The sequence below is a fragment of the Pleurodeles waltl genome, chromosome 5, assembly GCF_031143425.1.
Source record: "Pleurodeles waltl isolate 20211129_DDA chromosome 5, aPleWal1.hap1.20221129, whole genome shotgun sequence".
NCBI classification, from domain to species: Eukaryota; Metazoa; Chordata; class Amphibia; order Caudata; family Salamandridae; genus Pleurodeles; species Pleurodeles waltl.
Genome location: NC_090444.1, coordinates 1,696,675,056 through 1,696,702,452, shown reverse-complemented (window position 1 = coordinate 1,696,702,452; position 27,397 = coordinate 1,696,675,056). Strand labels below are relative to the sequence as shown.

Sequence of the window (27,397 nt, the reverse complement as noted above, 5' to 3'; positions counted from 1 at the left end):
GAGCAAAGGCATTGGCCTTTTCACTCATTTTCTCTGGATGAAGCATAATGATAAAATTAGATTCCAAGAACAATCAATTCCATCTTTTCTGCTTAACTTTTAAGTCACAAGATAAGGAAACCAAGTGCCATGTTACAGTTATGATGCACTGTCCTACTCTGCCTTGTAGCACTTAAGTGTGTGTGATGACAGTAGAGTGGAACAGTGCACCATCTCACTGCAAATGCAGCCCAAGAATTTTAAATAGTTGCTTTTTTTTAATTAAAACTAATAATCTCTTGTGTAAAAGGATGTTGCACCAGTTCTTTTCAAACAGTTCAGTGAACTTTGCAAACCTAAAGTTTCCTTTTATTCAACCAAACTATGAAGCCCTGATGCCCTCTAACATCAAAAGACTTGTGCTTTACAGTATGGCAACTTCTACTGATGCCAAAATACTGAGACCCTATGCAAAACTGTGATTTGTTTGCTCTCTAACCATTTGGAAAGAGATAGCAATCTGACACTGTTTCTTTAAGCATTACCCATCTGCCTGTATTCCTCACTGTTACAAGAAGTGGTAACACACAGCAAACGCATGAAAATAAAGTTGAAATGAGGGTTTACAACCTGCACAATCATGCTTCAAATTTGTGAACCAAAACAGTTTAACATATAAAACAAGACTTTTAAAAATGTGCCCTGGCTGTTGTGTACAGCTAACAAGAGAAAATGATCCAAGCAAGTGTTCTCAACATCACAAAGAAAGTTGCTTCTCCCAGGACATGAGAAAACGGAGACTCTATCTTCCTGAGACAATGTGCCCCTGTCATCCATTGCCTATGCCCATTCACGTTTTCTAACTCAAACCCTAGTATAGTGCGAGCAAACCATTTCATGAAACACCAGCTTCAGTATAAAACCCATTGAAATCAAGGTGTTAGCTTTTCACTTACCAGTTTAATTGGAGAAATAACAAATTGCATGCAATGGACATACAAAAAATATGTATCTTTATATTGTGCAGACAAATCAGTACGTAGCATTAAAAAGATAGATGTTTTTGTATTCATGCACGTATAGTTTCCTTGTAAACCAAAGTGTATTCATCAGAATCATACAGTTGTGTATGTCTACCAGTACTTCACACATGCAAATAAGTAGTAGGAGAAACATGGAAACTATCAGGTTATGCAGTTATGCATGGGAACCAGTACATAATACAGGCAAATCTTTCAGCTGTGCAAGTCTATCAGTACTTTACGTATGAAAATCACTAATAGGGGAACATGAAAACCATCAGGTTATGCCTGCAAACCAGTACATATGCAATAAAATGGTTTCAAACCAATGGGTTGTACATTTAAGCCACTATATTACACATCCGAACTAGTACATCACAAGAAGGAAGCACTATATTATGTACATGAACCTTATAACTGTGTGTCAACCAGTGCAGTGTGCATGCAAAACAGTGTGGTATTCATGTAGACCAGTAGAATATGCATGAGAACCAGTGTATCACACATGTAAACATGTAAACCACATTAAAAGCAGTAGGTTGCACATTTAAACCAATATATGATGTACACTACAAGAGTGAAACAATGTTTTATGCATATGAACCAGTACCTGAAATATCTGCACCCATGTGTTACTCTTGCAAAGTAGTACGATATGCATGTTAATCAGTGTGCTTCCCATTTAACCAGTACATTAATATGGCAAACCAGTGTATTATGTATCTCAACCAGTATATTATACATCTGCACCAGTGGTTTATACCTATAAACCAATACTGTTTGCAAGCACACTGTGTTTTTTTATACACACACCCACAAACACCACCCCCCCAGTATTTACTGTGAACAAATCAGTGCACTAAATAAATGCAGCAGTGTTCTGTTGAGCTAAAAATCAATACCTTGGAAACTCAGTCACACACCTTAAACCATATGCTGGTCTGGTTAAACAAAAAAAAAATAACAAAAAGAAAAGTGCTTTATTGGAGTTGCTGTGAAAACCCCTGCGACTGATATAAAACGCAGCGTGTCACATATGTAGTAATTGAATGTTGGTATATTTGGTACCTCATATAGACCTGCGTCCAGTTTCCAGAACATGCTTGTGAACTACAAATTAACTTTTTTTGCTTTTTCATCAACACAACAAATCTCGTCCTTCGCAACAGCCTTATTCTTTGTTTTTCTTTTTAATACTCTTTATTAAATTATACAGGATATAAGACAAATAGGCCCTCATTACGACCTTCAGCCGCCTGCCAAGATCGGACCGCCGGGGGGTTGCCAATGCAGACGCACTCCCACCGCGGCCATTTGGAGATCCCCGCTGGGCCGCAACACAGGAGCCGGCTCCAAATGGAGCCGGCGGTGTTGCGGCTGTGCGACGGGTGCAGTTGCACCCGTCGCGCTTTGCACTGTCTGCATAGCAGACAGTGAAAAGCTGCACAGGGCCCTGTTAGGGGGCCCCTGCACTGCCCATGCCAGGCTGGCGGTAGGGGGACTCGTAGTCCCCTGGGCAGCGCTGCCCTGGCTGATTACAACTGCCAGGGCCATTGTGGTGGGAATCCGCCGGCCCCGGCGGTGCAACCGCGGCGTCGTAATGCCTTGTGAAGCACCGCCAGCCTGTTGGCGGTGCTTCCTCTGGAACAGCCCTGGCGGTCTTGGACCGCCAGGGTTGTAATGACCCCCATATACTTTGACCCTAGAGTCACATTTTGTCAGTATACTTTGGTCATCAACATTATTAATATCAAATTCCCAACCCCCTTCCACTCTTCTGCTCTTCCTCATTAACATTAGAAAATAAAATGTCAGCTGGAACCCAATCAGTGAAAGAAAACCAATCTGATCTTCCTGGGTCCGTCTCAGATCTCAACATGTCCCCTTCCATCTTGTGATTAATGCTGCAGTAGTATAATTGTCCTGTATCCTTCCCTTTCAGCAACTCACACTTTGGTAATTGTGCTCAGGTTAAACAAGAGCCCACAGTCTACAAGTTGGTCTTTTGCGCCAGCCACATCTTACAATCTTATCACGGAGTCAGTGTAATGGTCCTAGTGCCTTCCCCAGTTGACTGGCTACTAGGGATTACCACATTTTAGCCAGCATGGCCATCCAGGCCTTCAAATCATCCTCCAACGCACATCACACCAGATATGCCTCATGTGCACTTACACAGCTATTGCCCACTCTGACTTGTCTCTGAGCCATTCTTCATATTTTGGTGGTATCGTTTTGGCTATGTGACATTTTGCCAACAATAGGACTAACAGCATAAATCGCCTACTAAGTTTCTTCTTGTCAGGGGTGGGTATCAGGCCCAACAGAATATTATGAATCGTGGGTTGTAGCTCCCACCTAGTGGCTCTGTTAGGGTTCTGTAGCATGCCCTGCCAGAAGGGTATCAAGGATGTGGAGTGCCACTCCACATTAAAGATATTTGCTGCAGAGCTCCACAGCGGGCACAACAGTCAGTCTGAGTGTTATATATAGTATGTAGTGTTTTGGGCGATAGATAAGTCTGATGTATACAATTATACTGTATCAGTTTAAATCTTGCATTGAAACTAACCATTTTCACCACTTCGTGTACTCTCTCCCAGTCTCCAGCAGACAAGGGTTCCTCTGGAACCTCCTCCCATTTCGGGTGTGCTTTAGGCATCAAGCCCAGAGGGCTTCCCGCAATACTCACTATATATGTGACATCAGTCAATGACCTCCAGTCACTATCAAGAGGGCAGTCAGTGTACTGGAGGGCATTGGCGCCTCTGGAAAGCATGGCCACATCTCCTGCACCAACGCAGATATCTTTGCATATTGCAGGTATTGTCCTATGCCAAGTGCAGAAGACGTTATGGTGTCTTCCCGTGTAATAAACTGATGACCAAAATATAGGTCACTAAGTGTTTTGCAGCCCCCCGCCTTCTGGACAGGCATCGCACTAGCTATTTTCACGAATGGCTGTACAGTCCATAACGGCATGTCCTGTGCGTACGGGCCCCACAGTATCACTCTTGTGACTGTCTGTTCCCATACCCAACACACCTGACGAATGACAAAGAGCATATCTATAGGCACTCTTGTTCCCTTCATTAGCAGTAGGGGCAGCGTCACTCTGCTGTGAGAAATGCGCAGCAGTCCCTTCTCCCAGTTGTCTGCTGGGTCCAACCAGTGCACGGCGTGTTGCAGGTGAGCTGCCATGTAGTAGAGTTCCTCATTTGGGATCTCCAAGTCCCCCATCCCCAGGGTTGTTTGAGCATGGTTAGTCCCACTCGCTTCCTCTTACTTGCCCACAGTACAGTACAGTACAAACATTGGGGATCTCAAAGAGCGACCCCTGTAAGGTATATAGACACCGGGGGAGCATGATCATCGTCACTATGGCAGCCCTGTTCATCGAGGACGAAGGGAGGTCTCTCCAGAACCGAACCGAAGCTTGTAATCCTCCCACTACCCTGCCAATGTTACAATCCAGGAATTACTGTTTGGTGTGGGTAAGCCTAATTCCGAGATATCTTACACCTTCTGACCTCCAGGAGAGTACCACCTGCGGGAGTGTCTTGTTGGAATCTGGGTTAGTTCACCCATAGGGAGTAATTAGGGTTTCATGCGGGTAACACGAAGCCCCGACACCTCCTCAAATACCTGCATTGCATTCATGAATATGGGACTGAATACTCAGGACTCCTCAAATAGACCAGGGCGTCATAGACGTATAAGGAAATCACATGCATGGTCTCGTCCACTGCGATCCCCGAGGGGCCCAGTGCACGGCATGATAGTTCTGCCATCAGTGCCATGGACAGTGCGAATAGGAGGGGGTGGTAGGACACCCCTGCCTGGTGTCCCTATGTAGTCAGAATCTGCCACCTTAAATTATACAGGTTACTTCTCTGCGGAATATATCCACACTGATTAACATGGATCAAGGTCGGAAGAAGGGGTTACCAAAAGCGCCACCAGTATGCCACTAAGGATTTTATCATCCAGGTTTAGTAGAAAGATTGGTTGGTATGAGGGGGCCTCATTTGGGTCCCTGTCTGGTTTCTACACTTATACTATTAGTGCTTTTAACAGTGTCTCCAGCAGTTGTCCCTTCTGGAGGGCCTCCTGATAGACCTCAAGTAATTTATCTGCCACCTTTACCGCATATGTGTGATAGAACTCTGCAGGGAGGCCCTCCTCCCTGGGTGTTTTCGCTGTTTTCAGACCTCTGATTGCTACCAGAATCTCTTCACCAGCCTTATTCTTATTCATATTCATTTCTACATGAATTGCACAACCGCCATAGATTTTCTTGGCTTACTATTTTCATAAAAGGTAGAGCGTACATGCTTGGGAGTAGGATTCACCCCCCACTCCCATAAGCTTGTAGTCTAAAACTGTGAAAGATGCATTTTGGGTTGCATGTTTTGGTAAGTGGTCTTCCAGTGTAGACCAAGGAATTTATTGTTGGGGCGAGGAAGTGAGACAGAAAAAAATATAGTGTGATACCAGAAAGCTTGATAACTGTATGTATAAAGGTAACATTACTGTCAGAGTTATGGCTTGTAAATATTTAGGACATTATCTTAATGTTCTGTTGCACATCCTGCAGTCCTGAAACTTATGGCATGGAAAAAGAAAGATGGAATAATGTTCTGAGAGTACTTCCAAAAGCTTTAATAGTTACATTCTAGCCATTCAAAATGTCAGGCCGCTATATTGGCATGTGAACAGTGAGAAACCTATATAGTGTTACATATCTGCACGTCCAATTCATTTGACAAGTGACTACAGTAGTGTCTGTAAGAAACTGTTCAGTTGAATTATATGACTAATTGTGGCTTGTTGCTTCTTCAGGATTACCAAAGTAAGCTAAGCCATCTGATTCCTGAGAAGCAAGCTTTAAATGAAAAAATCAAACAAGTTCAGCAGGGTAGCACCCCAGGTAAGTGCTGCTTCGCAAGCATTGCCCTTTCTTTTTTTCTATTAAACATTTTTATCGAGAATGAATCCAGCTCATCAGAGCACAGTAAGCACATCATGTCAAGACTGTTACAATGACCGTAGGAAGCTGGCTCTCTACATACTATAACAAAATGAGGTATAGTATGCAGAGAGTGCAGTGGTTCCCCAGAAGCTTAACAGACGCTAAAGTAGATAATACTTACGCTCTCTTTTGTGGTAGTGTGGTCGAGCAGTTAGGTTTATCACAGGGTAGTGCAAAGCATTGGTTATACACACACAGTCAAAAAATGAGTCACCCACTCAATGACTAATTCCAGGCCAATTGTTTAATATAGCAAAAATATATTTTGTTACTTTATTTCTAGAACCACAAACTCTTTGTTGCAGATAAGTACAGTTGACAGTAGGTATCAAGCATATGTATCAAACGTACTTTGTTTGTTTTTTGCAGGTAAAGCGGTTTACATGTAAGTAACACTTATCTGTTTCATAAGTTGACAGTGCAGTTTTTCATAGGAGTCTACAGAGTCCTGGGGCGGTGTTTTAGGGGGGGGGGGGGGGCGAGTGGATAGGTATTAGCACAGTTAACCAGTAGGTACACAACTTGATTCCAGTCTTGGGGGGTTAGGAAGTCCACAGGTCAAAGTTTAGGCTGATCCCATAAGTGCACCACCAACAACATGTGGCCGTCTGGGTGCATAAGTTGGCGTCTGATTTACAATGGAATCTGACACTGGGTGTGCTCAGTAGAAAGTAGAAAGTAGATTGCTGGTAAGTACCCGCGGTTCCAGGACACGGTTCCAGGACACTGGCCTTGGGGGGGGTTTAGGTCAGCACTGGGGGGGGCGGGGGGGGTTTAGGTCAGCACTGGGGGTGGCGGGGGGGGTTTGGGGGGTCAGGATCACACCAAACATACACCCTTAGCTGCCCAGGAGTGTCCGGGAGCAGGGTGCAAACATAGAGCTGGGTGCCCAATGCTTTTCAAGAGGGAGACCCCCGGGGTCACAGAAGATGCTGCAGGCTGGGTCCAGGGGGTCGGTTCCTGGAAACGAAAGGCTGGACAGGTAGGGGAGATCCCCACTGGACGTTGCTGGACCATTGGTTAGGCCAGGGGGCTGTGGGTGCAAGTGTCTCCTTGGGCATCGGGTATCTTCGATGGATCCAGTCATGGTCAGAGTGGTCCTCTAGATTCAGGCTGAAGGCTTGTTGTGTTGGCCAGGAGCGGTCGACCCAAGGTGGACTAGAGGTCGGGATTGCCTGGGGACCTTCTCTAGACTGGTCGGCCACCTGGGCTCAGGCTGTGGGCATTGGGTGCACAGTGGGCAGTGCTTGCAAATGTGGGGTGGTTCTGGAGTCCTTTTGGAGGGTTTCCTCTGGACAGGGCCGCTGTCCTCTGGAGTTCTTGGTCCTTGGCTGGGCAGGCAGTCCTCTGGGGGTTTGTAGAGGTTGCTGGTCCTGTAGTTACATGCATCACCTTCTTGGAGCAGGGATCTTTGAAGCTGCAGACAGGTCGGTAGGGCTGGGGCCCAGTCAGTTGTTGTCTGGAGTCTTTACTGCTGGGGTCGGCCTGGCAGCCCTTCTTCTTTCTTCTTGAGGTCACCAGGAAGCTGGTGAGTAAGGTTCTGGGGTGCCCCTAAATACTGTATTTAGGGGCATTACAGGCATCAGAGAGCAGTAGCAAATGGCTAATGTCCCAGATGGTGGCTACACCCATCCTGTGCTCACTCCGTTTTGGGAGGGTGGCACATTCTGCTTCCTATTGGTCCCTCTCCTCCAAACCAAGATTGAGGATTCTGCAAGGAAGGGGTCACTTCAACTCTGGACAGCCTACCGGTGGTCCCAGCTGAAATGGTCACTCCTCCTTGTTTTTCCTAATTTTCCCGCCGGACCTGCTGCCAAAAGTGGTGCTTGGGGGGGCAGAATCTCCACAGCTGAAGTGCCAGGACCACTGTACAGGAGGCCTGAGCCTTTGAGACTCACCGTCATATGTTATAGTTCCTGCAGGGGGAGGTGTGAAGCAACTCCACCCAGAGCAGGCTTTATTTCTGAACCCAGAGAGCACAAAAGCTCTCACCCAATGGGTTCAGAAACTTGTTTGTTAGTGGTAGGCTGGCACAGACTAGTCAGTCCAGCACTAAAGGGTTGGGAAAAATACAGGGGGCATCTCTAAGATGCCCTGTGTGTGCATTGTACAATTCAGCACTTGCATCATTGTGGGTTTATTGTGCTGAGAAGTTTGATACCAAACTTCCCAGCCCTCAGTGAAGCCATCAAACAGCTATGGGGTTCGTAATGACAAACTCCCAGCCCATGTACTTAACATCGCCACACTGCACTTACAATGTCTAAGAATTAACCTAGGCACTGTAGGGGCATTTTGCTCATGCAGCTATGCCCTCACTTGTGGTATGGTGCAACCTGCCATAGGGCTGTAAGGCCTACTAGGGGGGTGACTTACCTATGCCACAGGCAGTGGTTTGTGGGCATGGCACCCTGGAAGGGGTGCCATGTCGACTTTACCTTTTTCTCTGCGCAAGCACACACAATCTGCAATGGCAGTGTACATGTGCTTGGTGAGGGGTCCCTTAGGGTGGCACAAAACATGCTGCAGCCCTTACCCTCCCTGGTCACAGAGACTTTGGTACCACTGGTACCTTTTACAAGGGACTTAGCTGTGTGCCAGGGGTGTGCCAATTGTGGAAACATTGGTACAGGTTAGGAAAAGAACACTGGTGCTGGGGTCTGATTAGCAGGATCTCAGCATACACTCAGTCAAGTTAGCATCAATACCAGGCAAAAAGTGAGGGGTAACCATGCCAAAAGGGGCACTTTCCTACAATGAGATTATGATGTGTTGCTACACATAAACTTTAAGAAATGATTGACAGCTTAAGTGTTGTACTTCTTCAACCACAATAAGAGGGAAAGGAAGGGAAAACTACCCATCAGTGCGGGTCATACTCTAAATATCCTGACGTGGGGGCCCTACACTTGCGCATATATTAAAAAGCAGTATTCATCTTTTGCAGTCATGCTCCAAACAGTGAATCTGTTGAATAAGCAATCAACTGCATCTGCCGCCTCACAAGCATTTGTACTCTCCTCCACTCTCTGTGCACTGAGGAATATCCCCAGTGGGGACCATATTCTTTGGTGCATGATTTGAGAGGCTTAATTCCCAATAGGCAGTTAGTTGTCCTTACAGAAAGCCGCATCACAATGCCACTCAGTTCTCGGTGGCTGCCATCCCCAAAGCATTGCCACCTGGCGTATCGCGAGCAGTAGCAGAAGTGCAGTCAGTTTGCGTGTCTTTGAAGGGATGTCCTTCACGTACCCCAAAACTGCAACACGTGGGGAGCAATCCAAAACATGTCCTGTGATCTCTTCGATAGTGTCAAGGACATTGGACCAGAAAAGCCCCACTTCTGGGAAAAGTCATGCAAGATGAAGAAATTCTGTGTATGGGGCAGCACTTCAGACGCATTTTGCATTCTCAATCAGACTCATCCTATACATGTGTGCTGGGGTGCGGTAGAGTCTGTGTAAGTATTTAAAACAGACTAATCTTAAACTGTAGCTTGTGAAGAGTGCGTGGGACTGGGCACAGCAAAACTTCCATTGGTCCTCAGAGAAGGGAGGGTCTCAAGATCATCTGATCACAGCTGGCAGGTCCGAGGGACCCAAATTGACACCTTCTCCTGCATATCGGCATTGAGTCTAGGAAATAGCTTACGTGAGGAAGTATTTGTAAGGATTGACTCAACTACCTGGAATGTGGGTGGTGCTGCAGGGAAGGTATTGTGTAGTGTCCTCATAGTGGCGCACAGCTGCTAACATGTAAATGTATCTAAGAATGTAATGTTTGGTCCCAGCAGCACTTGTTGCGTTCAGCAAAGACGCCGTCCAGGTAAAGGGCTCCCATTTTCGTCACCTGCAGGTGACGCAGTCTGATCCGAGTACCCGTATCAGACTTGATCAGCTGGGAGAGGTGTACAATGGTAGGAATCGAGAGGGCGAATAGATCATTCAGTCAGGTGTGTCGCCTCTGTTCGGTCCACACACACACCGTGCAGGTCACAGTGTCAATCTCCGGCTTCAGACGCCTTGGAGTGAAGTAAACTTTGCCCTTTCTTAATTTATTTCTTATGTTTACAGAATGACTTTGCCCTGTTAACTTCAAGAAATGGTCCATTTTCTGCTGTGAGCTAATCATATGTCTTTGATTGAAGCAACTCCTTAACTAAACAGTAGTCAAGGTAGAGAGCTGTGACCTAGCTTGATTTGCAGGCATAACAAACAGTATGGAAAACCCTGCCAAATCCTCAGTCATAGTTATAACTTCTTTGTACAACTGTTCATGGTGGGCCTCACCATGTTCTTTTGAGTTAGGTAGGAAAGAAATGGATGTCCCATTCAATGGTACAAGATGCAGCCTATATGCTGTTTCTGGGAAAATGGGATACTTTGTCCCTGTTGGAGAGTATTTGTTGAGCCCAGTTTTGTGAGTGGATCCTCTTCTTTGGAGGTGTATATTTCAGTGCTTAGAAAAACAAATAGCTAGGTAAACAAAGAGAATAGAAAAGGTGCCTAAGGAGTATTTTTATTCTCTTGCACCCTCTGCAGCGGAGAGATTTGTTTGCTTGATGTAGGAATCTGGCCTGGTGTGTGGCAGGAACCTATGGTACTTACACCTTATATCAGGTCCAGGTATCCCCTCTTAGTGAAGTGTAAGCAGTGTCTAGAAGCCAGGTTCTCTAGAGGTAGCTGTGGATGAGTAGCCAAGGCTTATCTAGGAGACATGCAAAGCTCATGCAATACTGCTGTAGTCACACAGTACTTACAGACATGAAATAAAACACTCAGTTGTAGAAAATTAAAGGTACTTTATGTTCGATGGCATCTGTCGCTGTAGATACGCATGTTTTGCAATAGCTCGCCATCTGGTGTTGGGCCGGAGTGTTACAAGTTGTTTTTCTTCGAAGAAGTCTTTCGAGTCACGGGACCGAGTGACTCCTCCTTTTGTCTCCATTGCGCATGGGCGTCGACTCCATCTTCGATTGTTTTTTTTCCGCCATCGGGTTCGGACGTGTTCCTGTCGCTCGGAGTTTCGGAACGGAAAGATAGCTAATTTCTGAAGATTTTCGTCAGTATTGTTGCGTTCGGGATCGGCGTAGTTAGATTCAACACCGCATCGAAGATCGAAGAGCTCCGGTGCCCTTCGGGGTCGTTTTTCGATCCCCCGTCGGGGCCTGGTCGGCCCGACCGCGTGCTGAAAAACGCCGATGGAACGTACCCCGTTCCGTTTCTGCCCCAAATGCCACAATAAATACCCCTATACAGACCAACACTTGGTCTGTAACCTGTGCCTGTCACCTGAGCACAGTGAAGACACCTGCGAGGCCTGTCGTGCGTTCCGGTCCCGAAAAACACTCCGAGACCGTCGAGCCAGAAGACTTCAGATGGCGTCCGCGCCGACAGCCCACCGAGAGTTCGAGGAACAAGAAGAGGAAGGTACCTTCTCGATCCAAGACTCAGACTCCGAAGGATTCGACGATACACAAACCGTGAGTAAGACGTCGAAAACCACACAGAGGAAGATTTACAAGGCCCAGGGGACGCCACTGCCATCAGGCCATGGCTCCACCCATAAATTCGGTGACCGACCGTCAGCACCGAAAAAGGCCCAAACAGTGCCGAGATCGTCCGACTCCGGTCGAGACACCGGCACGCAGCCTTCTCGGGACCGAGAAAGTGCTGGAGACAAGCCTCGACACCGAGATGCCGGTGTGGACACGGCTCGACGCCGAGACAGCGGCACCGAAGAAGATCGACGCCGAGAGGTTTCGGCCCCGAAAAAGAAAAAAGTCACCTCGGAGCCGAAAAAACACGCAGACAGGGTTTCGATGCCGAAACAAACTGCAAGCGACCCAGCTTCAGGCTCTTATACAGAAGAGCACTCGCTAACCTCCCAAATGCAAAAGCAGGAAGAGCTACAATCAACTGATGTGGACCATACGCAAAAGCGTATTTTCATACAGAAGGGGACAGGAAAAATAAGCACCCTTCCCCCCATTAGTAGAAAGAGAAGGTTGGAGTTCCAAACTGAACAGACACCACAACCAAAAGTGGTGAAAAGAGTTACCCGACTACCCTCTCCTCCTCCCGTGATTAACGTCTCACCAGCACAAACTCCATCACACTCCCCAGCTCACACCACCATAAGCCAGGGTGATCAAGATCAAGACGCATGGGACCTATACGACGCCCCAGTGTCAGATAACAGTCCGGAGGCATACCCTACGAAGCCATCTCCACCAGAGGACAGCACCGCGTATTCTCAAGTGGTGGCTAGAGCAGCACAATTTCACAACGTAAGCCTCCACTCAGAACAGGTCGAGGATGATTTTTTATTCAACACACTCTCCTCCACCCACAGTTCATACCAAAGCCTGCCTATGCTCCCTGGTATGCTCCGGCACGCAAAAGAAATCTTTAAGGAGCCGGTCAAAAGTAGGGCTATCACACCAAGGGTGGAAAAAAAGTATAAGGCGCCTCCTACAGACCCGGTTTTCATCACTACACAGCTGCCACCAGACTCTGTCGTTGTAGGAGCAGCTAGGAAAAGGGCCAACTCCCACACATCTGGAGATGCACCACCCCCAGATAAAGAAAGCCGCAAGTTCGATGCAGCTGGTAAGAGTCGCAGCACAAGCTGCAAACCAGTGGCGCATCGCGAACTCCCAGGCACTACTTGCGCGCTATGACAGAGCCCACTGGTACGAGATGCAACATCTCATTGAACATCTGCCCAAGGACTTACAAAATAGGGCAAAACAAGTGGTTGAGGAGGGACAGACCATTTCCAACAACCAGATCCGCTCCTCCATGGACGCTGCAGATACAGCTGCACGGACAATTAATACATCTGTAACTATCAGAAGGCATGCATGGCTCCGAACGTCTGGATTTAAACCAGAGATTCAACAAGCAGTTCTCAATATGTCTTTTAACGAAAAAGAACTGTTCGGTCCAGAAGTGGACACAGCGATTGAGAAACTCAAAAAAGATACAGACACTGCCAAAGCCATGGGCGCACTCTACTCCCCGCAGAGCAGAGGCAATTACAGCACATTCCGTAAAGCACCCTTTCGAGGGGGGTTTCGGGGTCAGAGCACACAAGCCAGCACCTCACAAGCAACACCGTCCAGTTACCAGGGACAGTATAGAGGAGGTTTTCGGGGACAATATAGAGGAGGGCAATACCCTAGGAATAGAGGAAGATTTCAGAGCCCCAAAACCCCTACTACTAAACAGTGACTCACATGTCACTCACCCCCTCCACACAACACCAGTGGGGGGAAGAATAAGTCATTATTACAAAGCATGGGAGGAAATCACTACAGACACTTGGGTTCTAGCAATTATCCAACATGGTTATTGCATAGAATTTCTACAATTCCCTCCAAACATACCACCAAAAGCACAAAATTTGACAACACACCATTCCAATCTCCTGGAGATAGAAGTGCAGGCACTATTGCAAAAGAATGCAATCGAATTAGTGCCAAACACACAAATAAACACAGGAGTTTACTCACTGTACTTTCTGATACCAAAGAAGGACAAAACGCTGAGACTAATCCTAGACCTCAGAGTAGTGAACACTTTCATCAAATCAGACCACTTTCACATGGTCACACTACAAGAAGCATTGCCATTGCTAAAACTACACGACTACATGGCAACTTTAGACCTCAAGGATGCTTATTTCCATATACCAATACACCCATCGCACAGGAAATACCTAAGGTTTGTATTCAAGGGAATACATTACCAATTCAAGGTACTGCCTTTCGGATTAACAACCGCACCAAGAGTCTTTACCAAATGTCTAGCGGTAGTCGCTGCACACATAAGAAGGCAGCAAATACATGTGTTCCCATATCTAGACGACTGGCTAATCAAGGCCCATTCGTTAATAGAGTGCTCAAATCACACAAATCATATCATACAAACCCTCTTCAAACTAGGGTTCACCGTCAATTTCACAAAATCCAAAATTCTGCCGCGCAAGGTACAACAATACCTGGGAGCCATAATAGACACATCAAAAGGAGTAGCCACTCCAAGTCCCCAAAGAATTCAAAATTTCAACACCATCATACAACGCATGTATCCAACACAAAGGATACAAGCAAAGATGGTACTACAACTCCTAGGCATGATGTCTTCATGCATAGCCATTGTCCCAAACGCAAGACTGCACATGAGGCCCTTACAACAGTGCCTAGCATCACAATGGTCACATGCACAGGGTCACCTTCTAGATCTGGTGTTGATAGACCGCCAAACATACATCTCGCTTCTATGGTGGAACAGTATAAATTTAAACAAGGGGTGGCCTTTCCAAGACCCAGTGCCACAATACGTGATAACAACAGATGCTTCCATGACAGGGTGGGGAGCACACCTCAGTCAACACACCATCCAAGGACAATGGGACGTACATCAAACAAAGCTGCATATAAATCACCTAGAATTGTTAGCAGTATTCCTAGCGTTGAAAGCATTTCAACCCATCATAACCCACAAATACATTCTTGTCAGAACAGACAACATGACAACAATGTATTATCTAAACAAACAAGGGGGAACACACTCGACACAGCTGTGCCTCCTGGCACAAAAGATATGGCAATGGGCAATTCACAACCACATTCGCCTAATAGCACAATTTATTCCAGGGATCCAAAATCAACTAGCAGACAATCTCTCTCGAGATCACCAACAGGTCCACAAATGGGAGATTCACCCCCAAATTTTAAACACTTACTTCAAAATTTGGGGAACACCTCAAATAGACCTATTTGCAACAAAAGAGAACGCAAAATGCCCAAACTTCGCATCCAGGTACCCACACAGGCAGTCTCAAGGCAATGCTCTATTGATGAACTGGTCAGGGATATTTGCGTACGCTTTTCCCCCTCTCCCTCTCCTTCCATATCTAGTAAACAAATTGAGTCAAAACAAACTCAAACTCATACTAGTAGCACCAACATGGGCAAGACAACCTTGGTACACAACACTACTAGACCTGTCAGTAGTACCCCATGTCAAGTTACCCAACAGGCCAGATCTGTTAACTCAACACAAACAACAGATCAGGCATCCAAACCCAGCATCGCTGAATCTAGCAATCTGGCTCCTGAAATCCTAGAATTCGGACATTTAAACCTCACACAAGAATGTATGGAAGTCATAAAACAAGCTAGAAGACCATCCACTAGACACTGCTACGCAAGCAAATGGAAAAGATTTGTTTGCTACTGCCATAATACGCAAGTTCAACCATTACATGCATCTCCAAAGGATGTAGTGGGATACTTACTACATTTACAGAAATCAAATCTAGCCTTCTCTTCTATAAAAATACACCTCGCAGCAATATCTGCATACCTGCAGATTACCCATTCAACTTCACTATTTAGGATACCTGTCATTAAGGCGTTTATGGAAGGCCTAAAAAGAATTATACCACCAAGAACACCACCTGTTCCTTCATGGAACCTCAACATCGTCTTAACAAGACTCATGGGCCCACCTTTTGAACCCATGCACTCTTGCGAAATGCAATTCTTAACGTGGAAGGTTGCATTTCTCATTGCCATCACATCTCTAAGAAGAGTAAGTGAAATTCAGGCGTTTACTATACAAGAACCTTTTATTCAAATACACAAAAATAAGGTAGTCCTAAGAACCAATCCTAACTTTTTACCAAAAGTTATTTCACCGTTCCACTTAAATCAAACGGTAGAACTACCAGTGTTCTTCCCACAGCCAGACTCAGTAGCTGAAAGGGCACTACATACATTAGACATCAGAAGAGCATTAATGTACTACATTGACAGAACAAAAGAAATTAGGAAAACAAAACAACTGTTTATTGCATTTCAAAAACCTCATACAGGAAACCCAATATCAAAACAAGGTATAGCCAGATGGATAGTTAAGTGCATCCAAACCTGCTACCTCAAAGCAAAGAGAGAGCTGCCCATTACACCAAGGGCACATTCAACCAGAAAGAAAGGCGCTACCATGGCCTTCCTAGGAAACATTCCAATGAACGAGATATGTAAGGCAGCCACATGGTCTACGCCTCACACATTTACTAAGCACTACTGTGTAGACGTGCTATCCGCACAACAAGCCACAGTAGGTCAAGCCGTACTAAGAACTTTATTTCAGACTACTTCCACTCCTACAGGCTGAGCCACCGCTTTTGGGGAGATAACTGCTTACTAGTCTATGCACAACATGTGTATCTGCAGCTACACATGCCATCGAACTGAAAATGTCACTTACCCAGTGTACATCTGTTCGTGGCATCAGTCGCTGCAGATTCACATGTGCCCATCCGCCTCCCCGGGAGCCTGTAGCCGTTTGGAAGTTATCTTCAACATTTGTACATTTGTAAATATATTACTTAAACCTTATTTGGTACATACTTATCCAATCCATTGCATGGGCACTATTACTAACATACACAACTCCTACCTCACCCTCTGCGGGGAAAACAATCTAACATGGAGTCGACGCCCATGCGCAATGGAACAAAGGAGGAGGAGTCCCTCGGTCTCGTGACTCGAAAAGACTTCTTCGAAGAAAAACAACTTGTAACACTCCGACCCAACACCAGACGGCGGACTATGCACAACATGTGAATCTGCAGCGACTAATGCCACGAACAGATGTACACTGGGTAAGTGACATTTTCCATTTCCATAGTCCCATTGTCATGGAATAATTTCATAAAGTGAATTTGAAGTCAGTGTCCTTTTGAATTATTAAAATATTGAAGCATGGCTTACAGAGTTGTGGCTTCCTGAAAAAGACATAATACAAAATATAACCGTAAATGCTTGTGAATTGCCTTGTTTAAGGATACCATATTCTCTTGACTTTAACTTCATATATGGATATATAAGAGTTAATTGATATAGTTGATTTTTGTTAGAGTACTTTAAGTAGAACTTGGTGAATCCCTATGATAGTGTCAGTTTGCGTTTATTCAACATTATGACACCAAAGGTATTGTACTTATTTTTTTAACTTTTTTATTGGATTTTTATGAGGAAAAGTACCTAAGCAAGATAGTGCAGAGCACATATACGACATTGCCAACTAGGATCAATGTAATCAACATTGGAGTTCAGAGATTTTGCATGTGTAGTTTACATATAACATAACACGAGACAACAATCAGTTAAAAACAGTAAGGAACTTGGGCAAGCCTGGTTAATTTGTAGGAAGTTAATGTGCGAGTACGAATCTCTAAAAGTGCTACGAAACCCATCACTAACTAAACGGTTTCACATAAAAGGCTGACCCAAATATGTAAATCAGAAAGCATTAACTGCCTTTAATGTAATATATATGTTCTGTATTGTGAGACTGTGTAGAGCCCATTCTCAAGGGGGACTAGTGTTGTCCCATGTGTTCTTAAAAGTTGTGATCAGTTCCTCCCATGAGGTAGCAACATAACATTTCCTAGCTTTTATAATGGAAGGTTTCAATTCCATTAACACCTTCACTGCCAGACCTTTTCCCCCTCAGGTGCCAGGCCTTTTTTGGCTATTTGGGGCAGTTTGCGCTTAGGCCCTCATAACTTTTTGTCTACATAAGCTACCCCCGCCAAATTTGCATCCTTTTTTTCCAACGTGCTAGGGATTCTAGGGTACCCAGGTTTTGTGGGTTCCCCTGAAGGAGACGAAGAAATTAGCCAAAATATAGTGAAAATTTCGTTTTTTTCCCAAAACAATGGGAAAAAAGGGCTGCAGAAGAAGGTTTGTGTTTTTTCCCTGAAAATGGCATCAACAAAAGGTTTGTGGTGCTTAAATCACCAGAAGACTAAAGTCTGAATTCACCAAGGGGTCATTTGTGTAGATCCTACAAGGTTTTCCTACAGAAAATTACAGCTGAAATAAATAAATATTGAACTTGAGGCGAAAAAACAGCCATTTTTCTTCACGTTTCACACTGTAACTTTTACTGCGATGTCATATTTTCGAAAGCAACATACCGTTCCGTCTGCTGGACTCTTCTGGTTGCGGGGATATATAGGGCTTGTAAGTTCATCAAGCACCCTAGGTACCCAGAGCCAACAAATGAGCTGCACCTTGCAAAGGGTTTTCATTCTATACCGGGTATACAGCAATTCATTTGCTGAAATATAAAGAGTGAAAAATAGCTATTAAGAAAACTTTTGTATTTCCAGAATGGGCACAAGATAAGGTTGTTCAGAAGCAGTGGTTTTTTGCACATCTCTGAATTCCGGGGTGCCCATACTAGCATGTGAATTACAGGGCATTTCTCAATAGATGTCTTTTTTACACATTGTCTTACATTTGGAAGGAACAAAATGTAGAGAAAGACAAGGGGCAATAACACTTGTTCTGCCATTCTGTGTTCCCCCAAGTCTCCCGATAAAAATGATACCTCACTTGTGTGGTTAGGCCTAATGCCCACAACAGGAAACGCAACATGGAACATCACATTTTCCCAAAGAAAACTGACGTGTTTTTTGGAAAGTGCCTACTTGTGGATTTTGGCCTCGAGCTCAACTGGCACCTAGGGAAACCTACCAAACGTGTGCATTTTTTAAAACTAGACACCCAGGGGAATCCAAGATGGGGTGACTTGTGGGGCTCTCACCAAGTTCTGTTACCCAGAATTCTTTGCAAACTTGAAAATTTGGTTAAAAAAAACCCTACTTTTTCCTCACATTTCGGTGACAGAAAGTTCTGGAATCTGAGAGGAACCACAAATTTCCTTCTACCCAGCGTTCCCCCACGTCGCCTGATAAAAATGGTACCTCACTTGTGTGGGTAGGCCTAGTGCCCGCGACAGAAAAACACCAAAAACCTGTAGAGATTGAGGGATAGCACAACGAGTTAATAAGCACATATTTTTATTTTGTACATCTTTAGACTGACTCTGCTGTGGGGACCCAAACAAGTGAGGTATCATTTTACTTGGGAGACTGAGGGGAACGCTGGGTGGTAGGAAATTTGTGCCGGAGCGGTGATCCCACAAAGAAAAGTGAGGAAAATATGCTTTTTTTAAGCAAATTTTGAGGTTTCCAGAGGAGTCTGGGTAAGAAAATGTTGGGGGAACCATGCAAGCCACACCTCACTGAACTCCTTGGGGTGTCTAGTTTTAAAAAAATGTCTGGGTTTGGTAGGTTTCCCTAGATGAAGGCTGCACCTGGGACCAAAAATGTAGGAGCCCTCCCCCCCACCCCAAACACAGGTAGTTTTGTAATCGATCATTTTGATGTGTCCACGTACTTCTGTGATGTTCCAAACACAAACATTATGAAAAGAAATGCACCAAGGTTATGTTAAAAAGACCCCTCACCCACCAACCAAGTTGGTGGCATGCTTCATCATCGGTGTCCCACCCAAGACACCTAGCGTGTAACGGGTGTGCTGCAACGCCTAATTACAGCGGAGCAGGTTTTGCCATTTTTACCAAACATACTGGTTGGATTTGGCACGAGGGTGAGTGACGGTTCAGTAGATCAAATTTTATTAACAAGAGATTTCACAAAAATGAAATGCACTGTTAATAACAGAAAGGCCAAAAAACCGAACCAATGACTCACTGCTCGTGAGCTGTAAAGTTGCGACAAGGCACCAACCTCTTTACAGTCCATTCACACACCTTTCATACATGACATGCACAAGACCATTCACGCCGCCAGCCACGGGCCGCATTACAACACTCGCATCGACAGACAGCGCCACTCAAGGGCCCATCACTTTCATACGCCCAAATGCCTAATAGAGCAATCACACCAGCTGATGGGAGTGTATGTACTGGCGTTTGGCTGGCACCGCCAGCCAAGCGCCACTCCTCGCACATCGCCAGCCAAGGGCCACTCCACGCACATTGCCAGCCAAGCGCCAATCCATGCACATCACCATCACTTTTTTTTGTTTGTAAACAACAAACAAACCACTAACTAATTATAAGTGCAAAACTACAAACACAAAAGCTCTAACTGAATACATGACAGTAATGCCAACAGTGAAACTGAACATATGGAAATATAAAATGGCAGTTTACGCTCACAGTAGTTCCCAGTCATTCTTCTGTGTGTGGTAACTCCTGAAACAGCCTGCCACACACAGCCCAGGCTTTGAAGAACAGTCCGGGCAGTACATTCGGCTTTCCCTCCGGATACCTCTTCGGGCACAAACTCTACATTTCTTAGCAGGAAAGTCTTTTTTGGGAGTGGGAGGAATCTTATCAGGAAAGTGACGATCTTTCAATCTAGCCACATCCTCCACAACTGCTTCTATAGGAACTTTTACATGATCTACCGTAACAAGGTTCTCTATCACTGACTCCTGAAATTTAACAAATTTCATCCTTGACTCAGGGGAACAATCCTTAAACACAATAAAAGCATTAACAGTTGCTAGATTGAACAAACGAATAGCCAACTTTTTATACCACACGTAAGATTTACGAATAGCAGTATAGGGTTCCAACCTCTGATCTACTCTATCAACACCACCCTGTGCTTATTGTAATCTAAAATGCACACAGGTTTGTGCACTTCAGCAACTTGACCCCAAACAGCCACAGGTGAAGTACTCTCATCATGGATGTACACATCCCTCCTGTCTACAAATTTCAGAGCTAGCAGCTCATCATTCCGCAAGGCACTGCACTGTCCCCTCTCAAGTTTTTTACAGACAAGCTCCCTTGGATAGCTTCTCCGTGCCACAAGCAACAGTGTTCATTCTGAACAACTCCTTGAACAACTGAACTCCAGTGTAGAAGTTATCTACATACAAATGGTGACCTTTGTTAAACAGTCCTCTACCAAGTTCCCACACAATTCTAGGGGGGTCAATACTGGAATCCCTACCAGTGTAGACCTGGAAATTATAAACATATCCTGTACTACTTCCAGACAGCATATACAATTTAATTCCATACCGTGCCCTCTTGCTGGGAATGTACTGCATAAAAACCAAACGCCCCCTGAACAGGACCAAAGACTCGCCCACACTTATTTCTTTGCCTGGCACATAGACCTCTGAAAACCGATCTACAAAATGATCAAGGACAGGCCAAATCTTAAAGAGACGGTCACATTCAGGGTTATCTTGTGGCAAGGCTCAAACATTGTCAACAAAATGCAGCATCCGAAGAAGAAGCAAATGCTGATTACGAGTCATTGTTGCAGGAAATATAGCCGTTGCCTTCAAGGGACTAGTAGACCAATAAGAAGCCGGTGACAGCTTCCTTATCAACCCCATCAAAAAAGTCAAACCCAAGAACTTTTTCATCTCTTACAAATTTGTGGGAATCCAATGGATAGCTCTAGACTGAGGCCTAAGTCTGGCAACATTGTCCCTCAAATACTGCTCCGCATACAAATTAGTCTGGCAAACAATCTGTTCCAAAAATGCAGGCAAAAAGTTTTCCGTATTTACTGTACACCCTGGGAGACTAGTAAAGGCAGGAAACTGTGGCTGTACCATATTTGGGGCAACCCAGGTGTCAGGTCTTCCAATGGAAAGCCTTTCAGCCGCTGGCTGCTGCACCATTGACACAACGATGTCCTCCTTGAAAACAGGCCATTCATCTGCACTGAGAGTGGCTTCCTCATCAGAAGACTCCTATTGAACAGAAATCTCACTGCCAGAATCTCTCTTTCTCCTCTGCCTCAGATGCAGAGTCCGTCTCATAATCATGGTCAGAAGACGACTCAAAAGCATGCCAACAACCCATTGAGTGGTTACTCTGCGGCTAGCCATGATCCTTTTTAAGAACTGTAACATGACAAATGTGCCAACAACAACAAGCACTGTATAAAATAAGTAATAAAGAAAGTGCGGCTTTATTACAAAGAGTTATGTACTCAAAAACTATACCACTCACTTGCCTGAAAAAGCTAGACTCACCAGCAACTAATCTGCACAGACATGGCAATCACCAATGATATGCCAGTAAAAAGAAAAAAGAAAAGCATATTAGACATAAGACAACACAAATATCATTGTGCACAAATCTAAGGACAATTTCACACACAATCCTGCATTTAGTACACCACCTTCAAACATATCATTCATGCATGGAAACAATACTCCTTTGGAGTAAATTTACTTACCTAAAACATGCAACTACGCAAACCGCAGGTCAACCACTGCCAAAATGAGTCACAACAAAAGAAACAAATGCTTTGAAGTAGAACAAAAAAGAGAAATAAGTAACAAATGCAAATACCTCGCCAGTTGAGAAACACCCCGCCACCAAACAGTTAAAAAAAATTCCCTGGTGTCTAGTGGTCTCCGGGGCAGATAATAATAAAAGAGCCACTCTTCCCCCAAGGGGGGCAGAACTGCCTAAAAGTGTTTCTCCCCCTTTGGGCCACCTCTTCCCCCCCCTCCCACACACACACAAAAAAACAAACCGCATCACATCCCTGGTGCCATTGTGGCTTCTACTCCCCCCACCCCTGGGCAGATTGACTTAAAAATAATGAGCTGATCTGCCCCCGGGAGGGGGGGGGGGGCAGAAACGGCATAAAAGATAATGCCCCTTAGGGGGAGTGGCCCATGCCCAAGAGGCCGACCCCCTCTACCCCCCACCCCACTGCAGAAAAACTCACATGCACACAAACATAATCCCTGATGCCTAGTGGGCGATTGTGCACTGACGTCATTAGATGGGGGTGGGATAGTGGAGGTGGAAGCGATTCCCCTTCCAGCCCTGCCTGGGGGGTGGGGGTTAGCGGCAGGAGACTGGGAGGCCAGCGCTTTCCCCGAGGCCGGGTACAGAACGTAACAGTTGCATCCTGGTCACCCGAGCTGTGCTGCCCAAGACGTAACCGTTACGTCCTAGGCATCCGAGGAGTTAACGGCAAGGAGACGAGGATTACACTTTCTTCCTTAGCTTTATTATACATTTTATCAAACTGCAGCCATTAGAAAGCATATCCAAAAACTAACTTTCACAGAAACACCTGACATCATAAGCATACCCCACAGGTAACAGGTCTCCATAAAAAGTCATATGCTGATTTCTGTGGTCCCTCCTTTTTGTGTGCAAGCCCACACCACTGCAACCTCCTTATTCCTGTTTTGAAACATCAGCCTCTATTCAGAAAGAAAATCAGAGATGTAAAACGTCCTTGTACACGTCAGTGCCTTTCTGTTATACATTTGCAAGGTGTTGACAGTTCGTTAAACATCATGTAGAAAAACACAAGACATGGCATTAGGCAACAACATCGTCCAGGAATGAATTAATATCGAGCAGAACTGTGTTACTCACCGGTAGTGGGAGGGAAAAGAAGAAGTGTTTTGCCAGAGGAAATACTCCTTTCGTCCGGTCCTTAATAGAATTTGAACGTTCTCTTACAAAAGCTAGGAAATGTTATATTCTGTAAGGACCAGAGGCATGGATTACACTAGTTTAAATCATGCTCACCACCAACTGAGCGACATCCACAGCCAGCTTGAAGTAAAACCCCATGAATGTAGAATCAGAGGTCCAATGTGCTGCATTCTTGATGTCCACTAGACGGGCACTTAGGCAGAAAGCTTTTGAGTCCATTGCCTTCCTAACAGAATGCTCCCCAAGCATCTTTGTGTTAATACCGGCTTCCTGCATTACCCACCTCACCTACCAGGCTAAAGTGGGAGACGAGATCACTGTGGGAAGCTGGCCCTGTAAATACTATACCAAAAAGTGGTATAGTGTGCACAGAGTACAGGGGTACCCTATAGGATTAGGAGAGGCTAAAGTAGATCATACTAATGCTCTCTTTTGTGGTAGTGTGGTCGAGCAGTTAGGCTTACAGAGGGTAGTGCAAAGCATTTGTTGTACATACAGTCAAGAAATGAGGCACACACTCAATGGCTAATATCAGGCCAATTGTTTTATATAGCAAAATATATTTTGTTACTTTTTTTCTAGAACCAGAAGGTCTTTGTTGCAGATAAGTACAGTTGTCAATAGGTATCAAGCATATCTTTCAAATGTACTTTGTTTGTTTTTTGCAGGTAAAGCAGTTTACAAGCAAGTAACACTTTTCTATTTCAAACGTTGACAAGGTGCAATTTTTAATAGGAGTCAATAGAGTGCTGGGGGGAAAGTGTTAGTACCGTTAACAAGTAAGTACGTGACTTATAATTCCAGTTTTCAGGGGTTAGAATGTCCACAGGTCAAAGTTTAGGCAGACCCCAAAAGTGTGCCACCAGCAACATGGGGCCATCGGCGTGCAGAGGTCAAAGTTGGCGTCACATTTACAATGGAATCCTATGAGGACTGGGTTCCAGGACACAGGCCTTGGGGGGGTTTAGGTCTGCACGGGGAGGTGAAGGTGGAGGTGGGGAAGGGGAGGGGGAATCACAGGTTCACACAAAACACACACCCTCAGTGGCGGCGGGTGCAGGGTGCAAACACAGAGGTGGGTGCCCAATGCTTTTCAGTAGCGGGACTTGGGGGTCACAAAAGATGCTGCAAGCTGGGTCCTGGGGTCAGGTCCGGAAACCAAAGGCTAGACAGGTAGGGGAGGCACCCTCTGGACGTTGCTGGACCGTTGTTAAGACTCCCCAAGGCCAGGGGCTGTGGTTGCGGGGGGTCTCCTTGGGCATTGGGTATCTTAGTCGGATCCGGTCACGGTCATGGGGCCAGGGGGGATTAGCCCATGGTGAACTTTAGGTCAGAATTGCCTGAGGACCTTCTCTGGACCGGTGGGCCACCTGGTGCATAGTGGGCAGGGCTCGCTGATCCGGGGTGGTTCTGGATTCCTTACTGGAAGTTACTTCTGGACAGGGTCACTGTCCACGGGAGTTCTTGGTCCTCTGCTGGGTAGGCAGTCCTCTGGGTGTTTGTTTAGGTTGCTAGTCCTGCAGGATGCATTGCCTTCTTGGAGGAGGGGTCTTTAAAGCTGCAGACAGGCTGGTAGGGCTAGCGCCAAGTCAGTTGTCGTCTGGAGTCTTCACTGCTGGGTTCAGCTTGGCAGGCCTTCTTCTTTCTTCTGTCTTCCTGAGGTCGCCAGGAATCTAGTAAGGCTCAGGGGTGCCCCTAAATACTAGATTTAGGGGTGTTACAGAGGTTAGAGGGCAGTAGCCAATGCCTACTGTCCCTAATGGTGGCTACACCCTTCCTGTGCCCATTCCCTTTGGGGAGGGGGGCACATTCCTATTCCTATTGGTCATTCACCTCCACACCAATATGGAGGATTCTGCAAGAAGGGGGTCACTTCAGCTATGGACACCTTAGCGGTGGTCTCAGCTGAAGTGGTCACTCCTGCTTGTTTTTCCTAATTTTCCTACTTGACCTACGCCAAAAGTGGGGCTTGGTCCGTGAGGCGGGCATCTCCACTATCTGGAGTGCCCTGGGGCACTATAATGGGAGGCCTGAGCTTTTGAGGCTCACAGCCAACTGTAACAGTTCGTGCAAAGCACCACCACTCACAGCAGGCTTTGTTTCTGACCCCAGAGAGCTCAAAGGCTCTCAGCCCACGGGGTCAGAAACGTGTCTGTTAGTAGCAGACTGACATAGACTGATCAGCCTTACACTAAAGGGTTGGGCAAAATACAGGGGGCATCACTAAGATGCCCTCTGTGTGCATTGTAAATAAACCCAGCACTGGCATCAGTGTTGGTTTATTGTGCTGAGAAGTTTGATACCAAACTTTCCAGCCTTCAGTGATGTCATCATGGAGCTTTGGAGTTCGTAATTACAAACTCCCAGCCCATGTACTTAATATGGCCACACTGCACTCAGAATGTCTAAAATGGACTTAGACACTGTAGGGACATATTGCTCATGCAACTATGCCCTCACCAGTGATATAGTGCACCCTGCCTTAGAGCTGTAAGGCCAGCTAGAGGGGTGGCTTACCTAAGCCACAGGCAGTGGTTTGTGGGCCCGGTACCCTGTTAGGACTGTTTTCTACCAGTGGGGAGATCCCCACAATGAGCTCCCCAGATCTGTTGGCTGACATTGGATTCTATGATTGGAGCCGAAAATTGCTCTGCCGTTCCAGACTTCCATATGGGAAAGCCACTGATTTCCTCCTTTGTTTAGTCGGACAGTGGTACTAGCCTAGAGAAGGTCAATCCCTTGCGGAGGTGGTGATGCTTGAATTGTTGCAGCACCTGATAATGCAGTTGACCCAGAATGATCTCCCGGATTAAGGGAGAGAGAAGGCCCACCAGGCTGACAATTTGTCAGAGTGAGGTTTGTCTCTTTCAGAGGGTGTTCCGCAGCTCTTGCGGAATCTTTGCTTTTCTCGAAGACTGGAGACTCAGGGTTGATGGTGTGGAGTCTATCATGAACCCCAGAAATGTTATTTGGGATGGAGATTGAAGCAACTTATTTTTGTTTATGATGGACCCCAAACTCTCCAGGAGGTTGATCGCCATTTGGAGGTGTAGGGATAGCCTCCACAGGCACTGATCCAAAAGAAGGATGTATTCTAGGGAGACTGTGAGATGAATGCCCTGCGTGTGCAAGTGTTCCACCACAGGTTCGAGGACCTTAGTGAAGTATTATGGGGCAATGAGTGCCCGAACCGAAGCATGGTGAATGTAAAGGTCTGTAGACACCACACGAACTGTAGGTGCTGCCGATGCAGAGGGGAAAAATAAGATTCTTATGATACGTGTCCTTCAGATCCAGGCGAGTGATCCAGTCGACAGGGTGAATTCCCCCATCTTAAGGTGGCTGTTCACCATGTTGAATTCCTGGAGATTGATTACCTAGCGCTGGCCGCGATCACTTCTGTTGACCAGAAACATATTGCTGACAAAACCATTGAGATGGAGATCAGTTGGGCATATAGCCTTTTTTTCCAGGAGAGCTGCAACTACCGCTTCTTTTAGAGCGGACTCCTGATCTGAAAACATAATATAGCGAGGTCACCCCGCCTGATGTCGGGACCCGTAGAATTTTTTTTGATATCCCATGACTGTCTACAAGACCCGTGTTTCACATGTTATTGCTAACCATGAGTGGAAAATATTTGCCAGACAACTCTCTAATTTTTGTTGGGAAGTAGGGCCACACTTACTATTAGAGTAGGTCTGACTAGCTTGACCCTTGATGCCTCCTCTGCCGCAGAACCTTGGACCACTCGAAGGAAAGAGTGTTCTGAAGTGAGATTTATCTTACCATTGGCCACGCTTAGAGCCTTGTCCCCTTGGGGTGGGGGGGGGAGTTGTGAAGAGAATCAGCCAGCTGAGAGGTCCTTGTGACAGCCTGCCCCCTAAAAAACCTTTGATGTGAAAATTCTCTTAATAGAGGCCTGAGCCTTGTCTAGGAAGATTAAAGTTACCACAGACTTTCCCAGTTCCTTGATGATTGGGTCTCCAAACAGACCACCCTGGGCCACGCTTCCGCCTCTGGAGAGGCGA

General features: G+C 45.7%; 1 protein-coding gene across 6 annotated transcripts in view; it reads left to right on the top strand.

Moving 5' to 3' along the window:
- The window catches only part of ITSN2 (intersectin 2), a 1,003,157-nt gene that overhangs the window by 423,312 nt on the left and 552,448 nt on the right, over window positions 1–27,397 (top strand). For all 6 annotated transcript variants that reach the window (XM_069236034.1, XM_069236039.1, XM_069236035.1 and 3 more), the window contains one exon: window positions 5,844–5,931. In XM_069236034.1, the coding sequence (XP_069092135.1) occupies window positions 5,844–5,931 (88 nt within the window). The remainder of the gene's footprint in view (window positions 1–5,843; window positions 5,932–27,397) is intronic.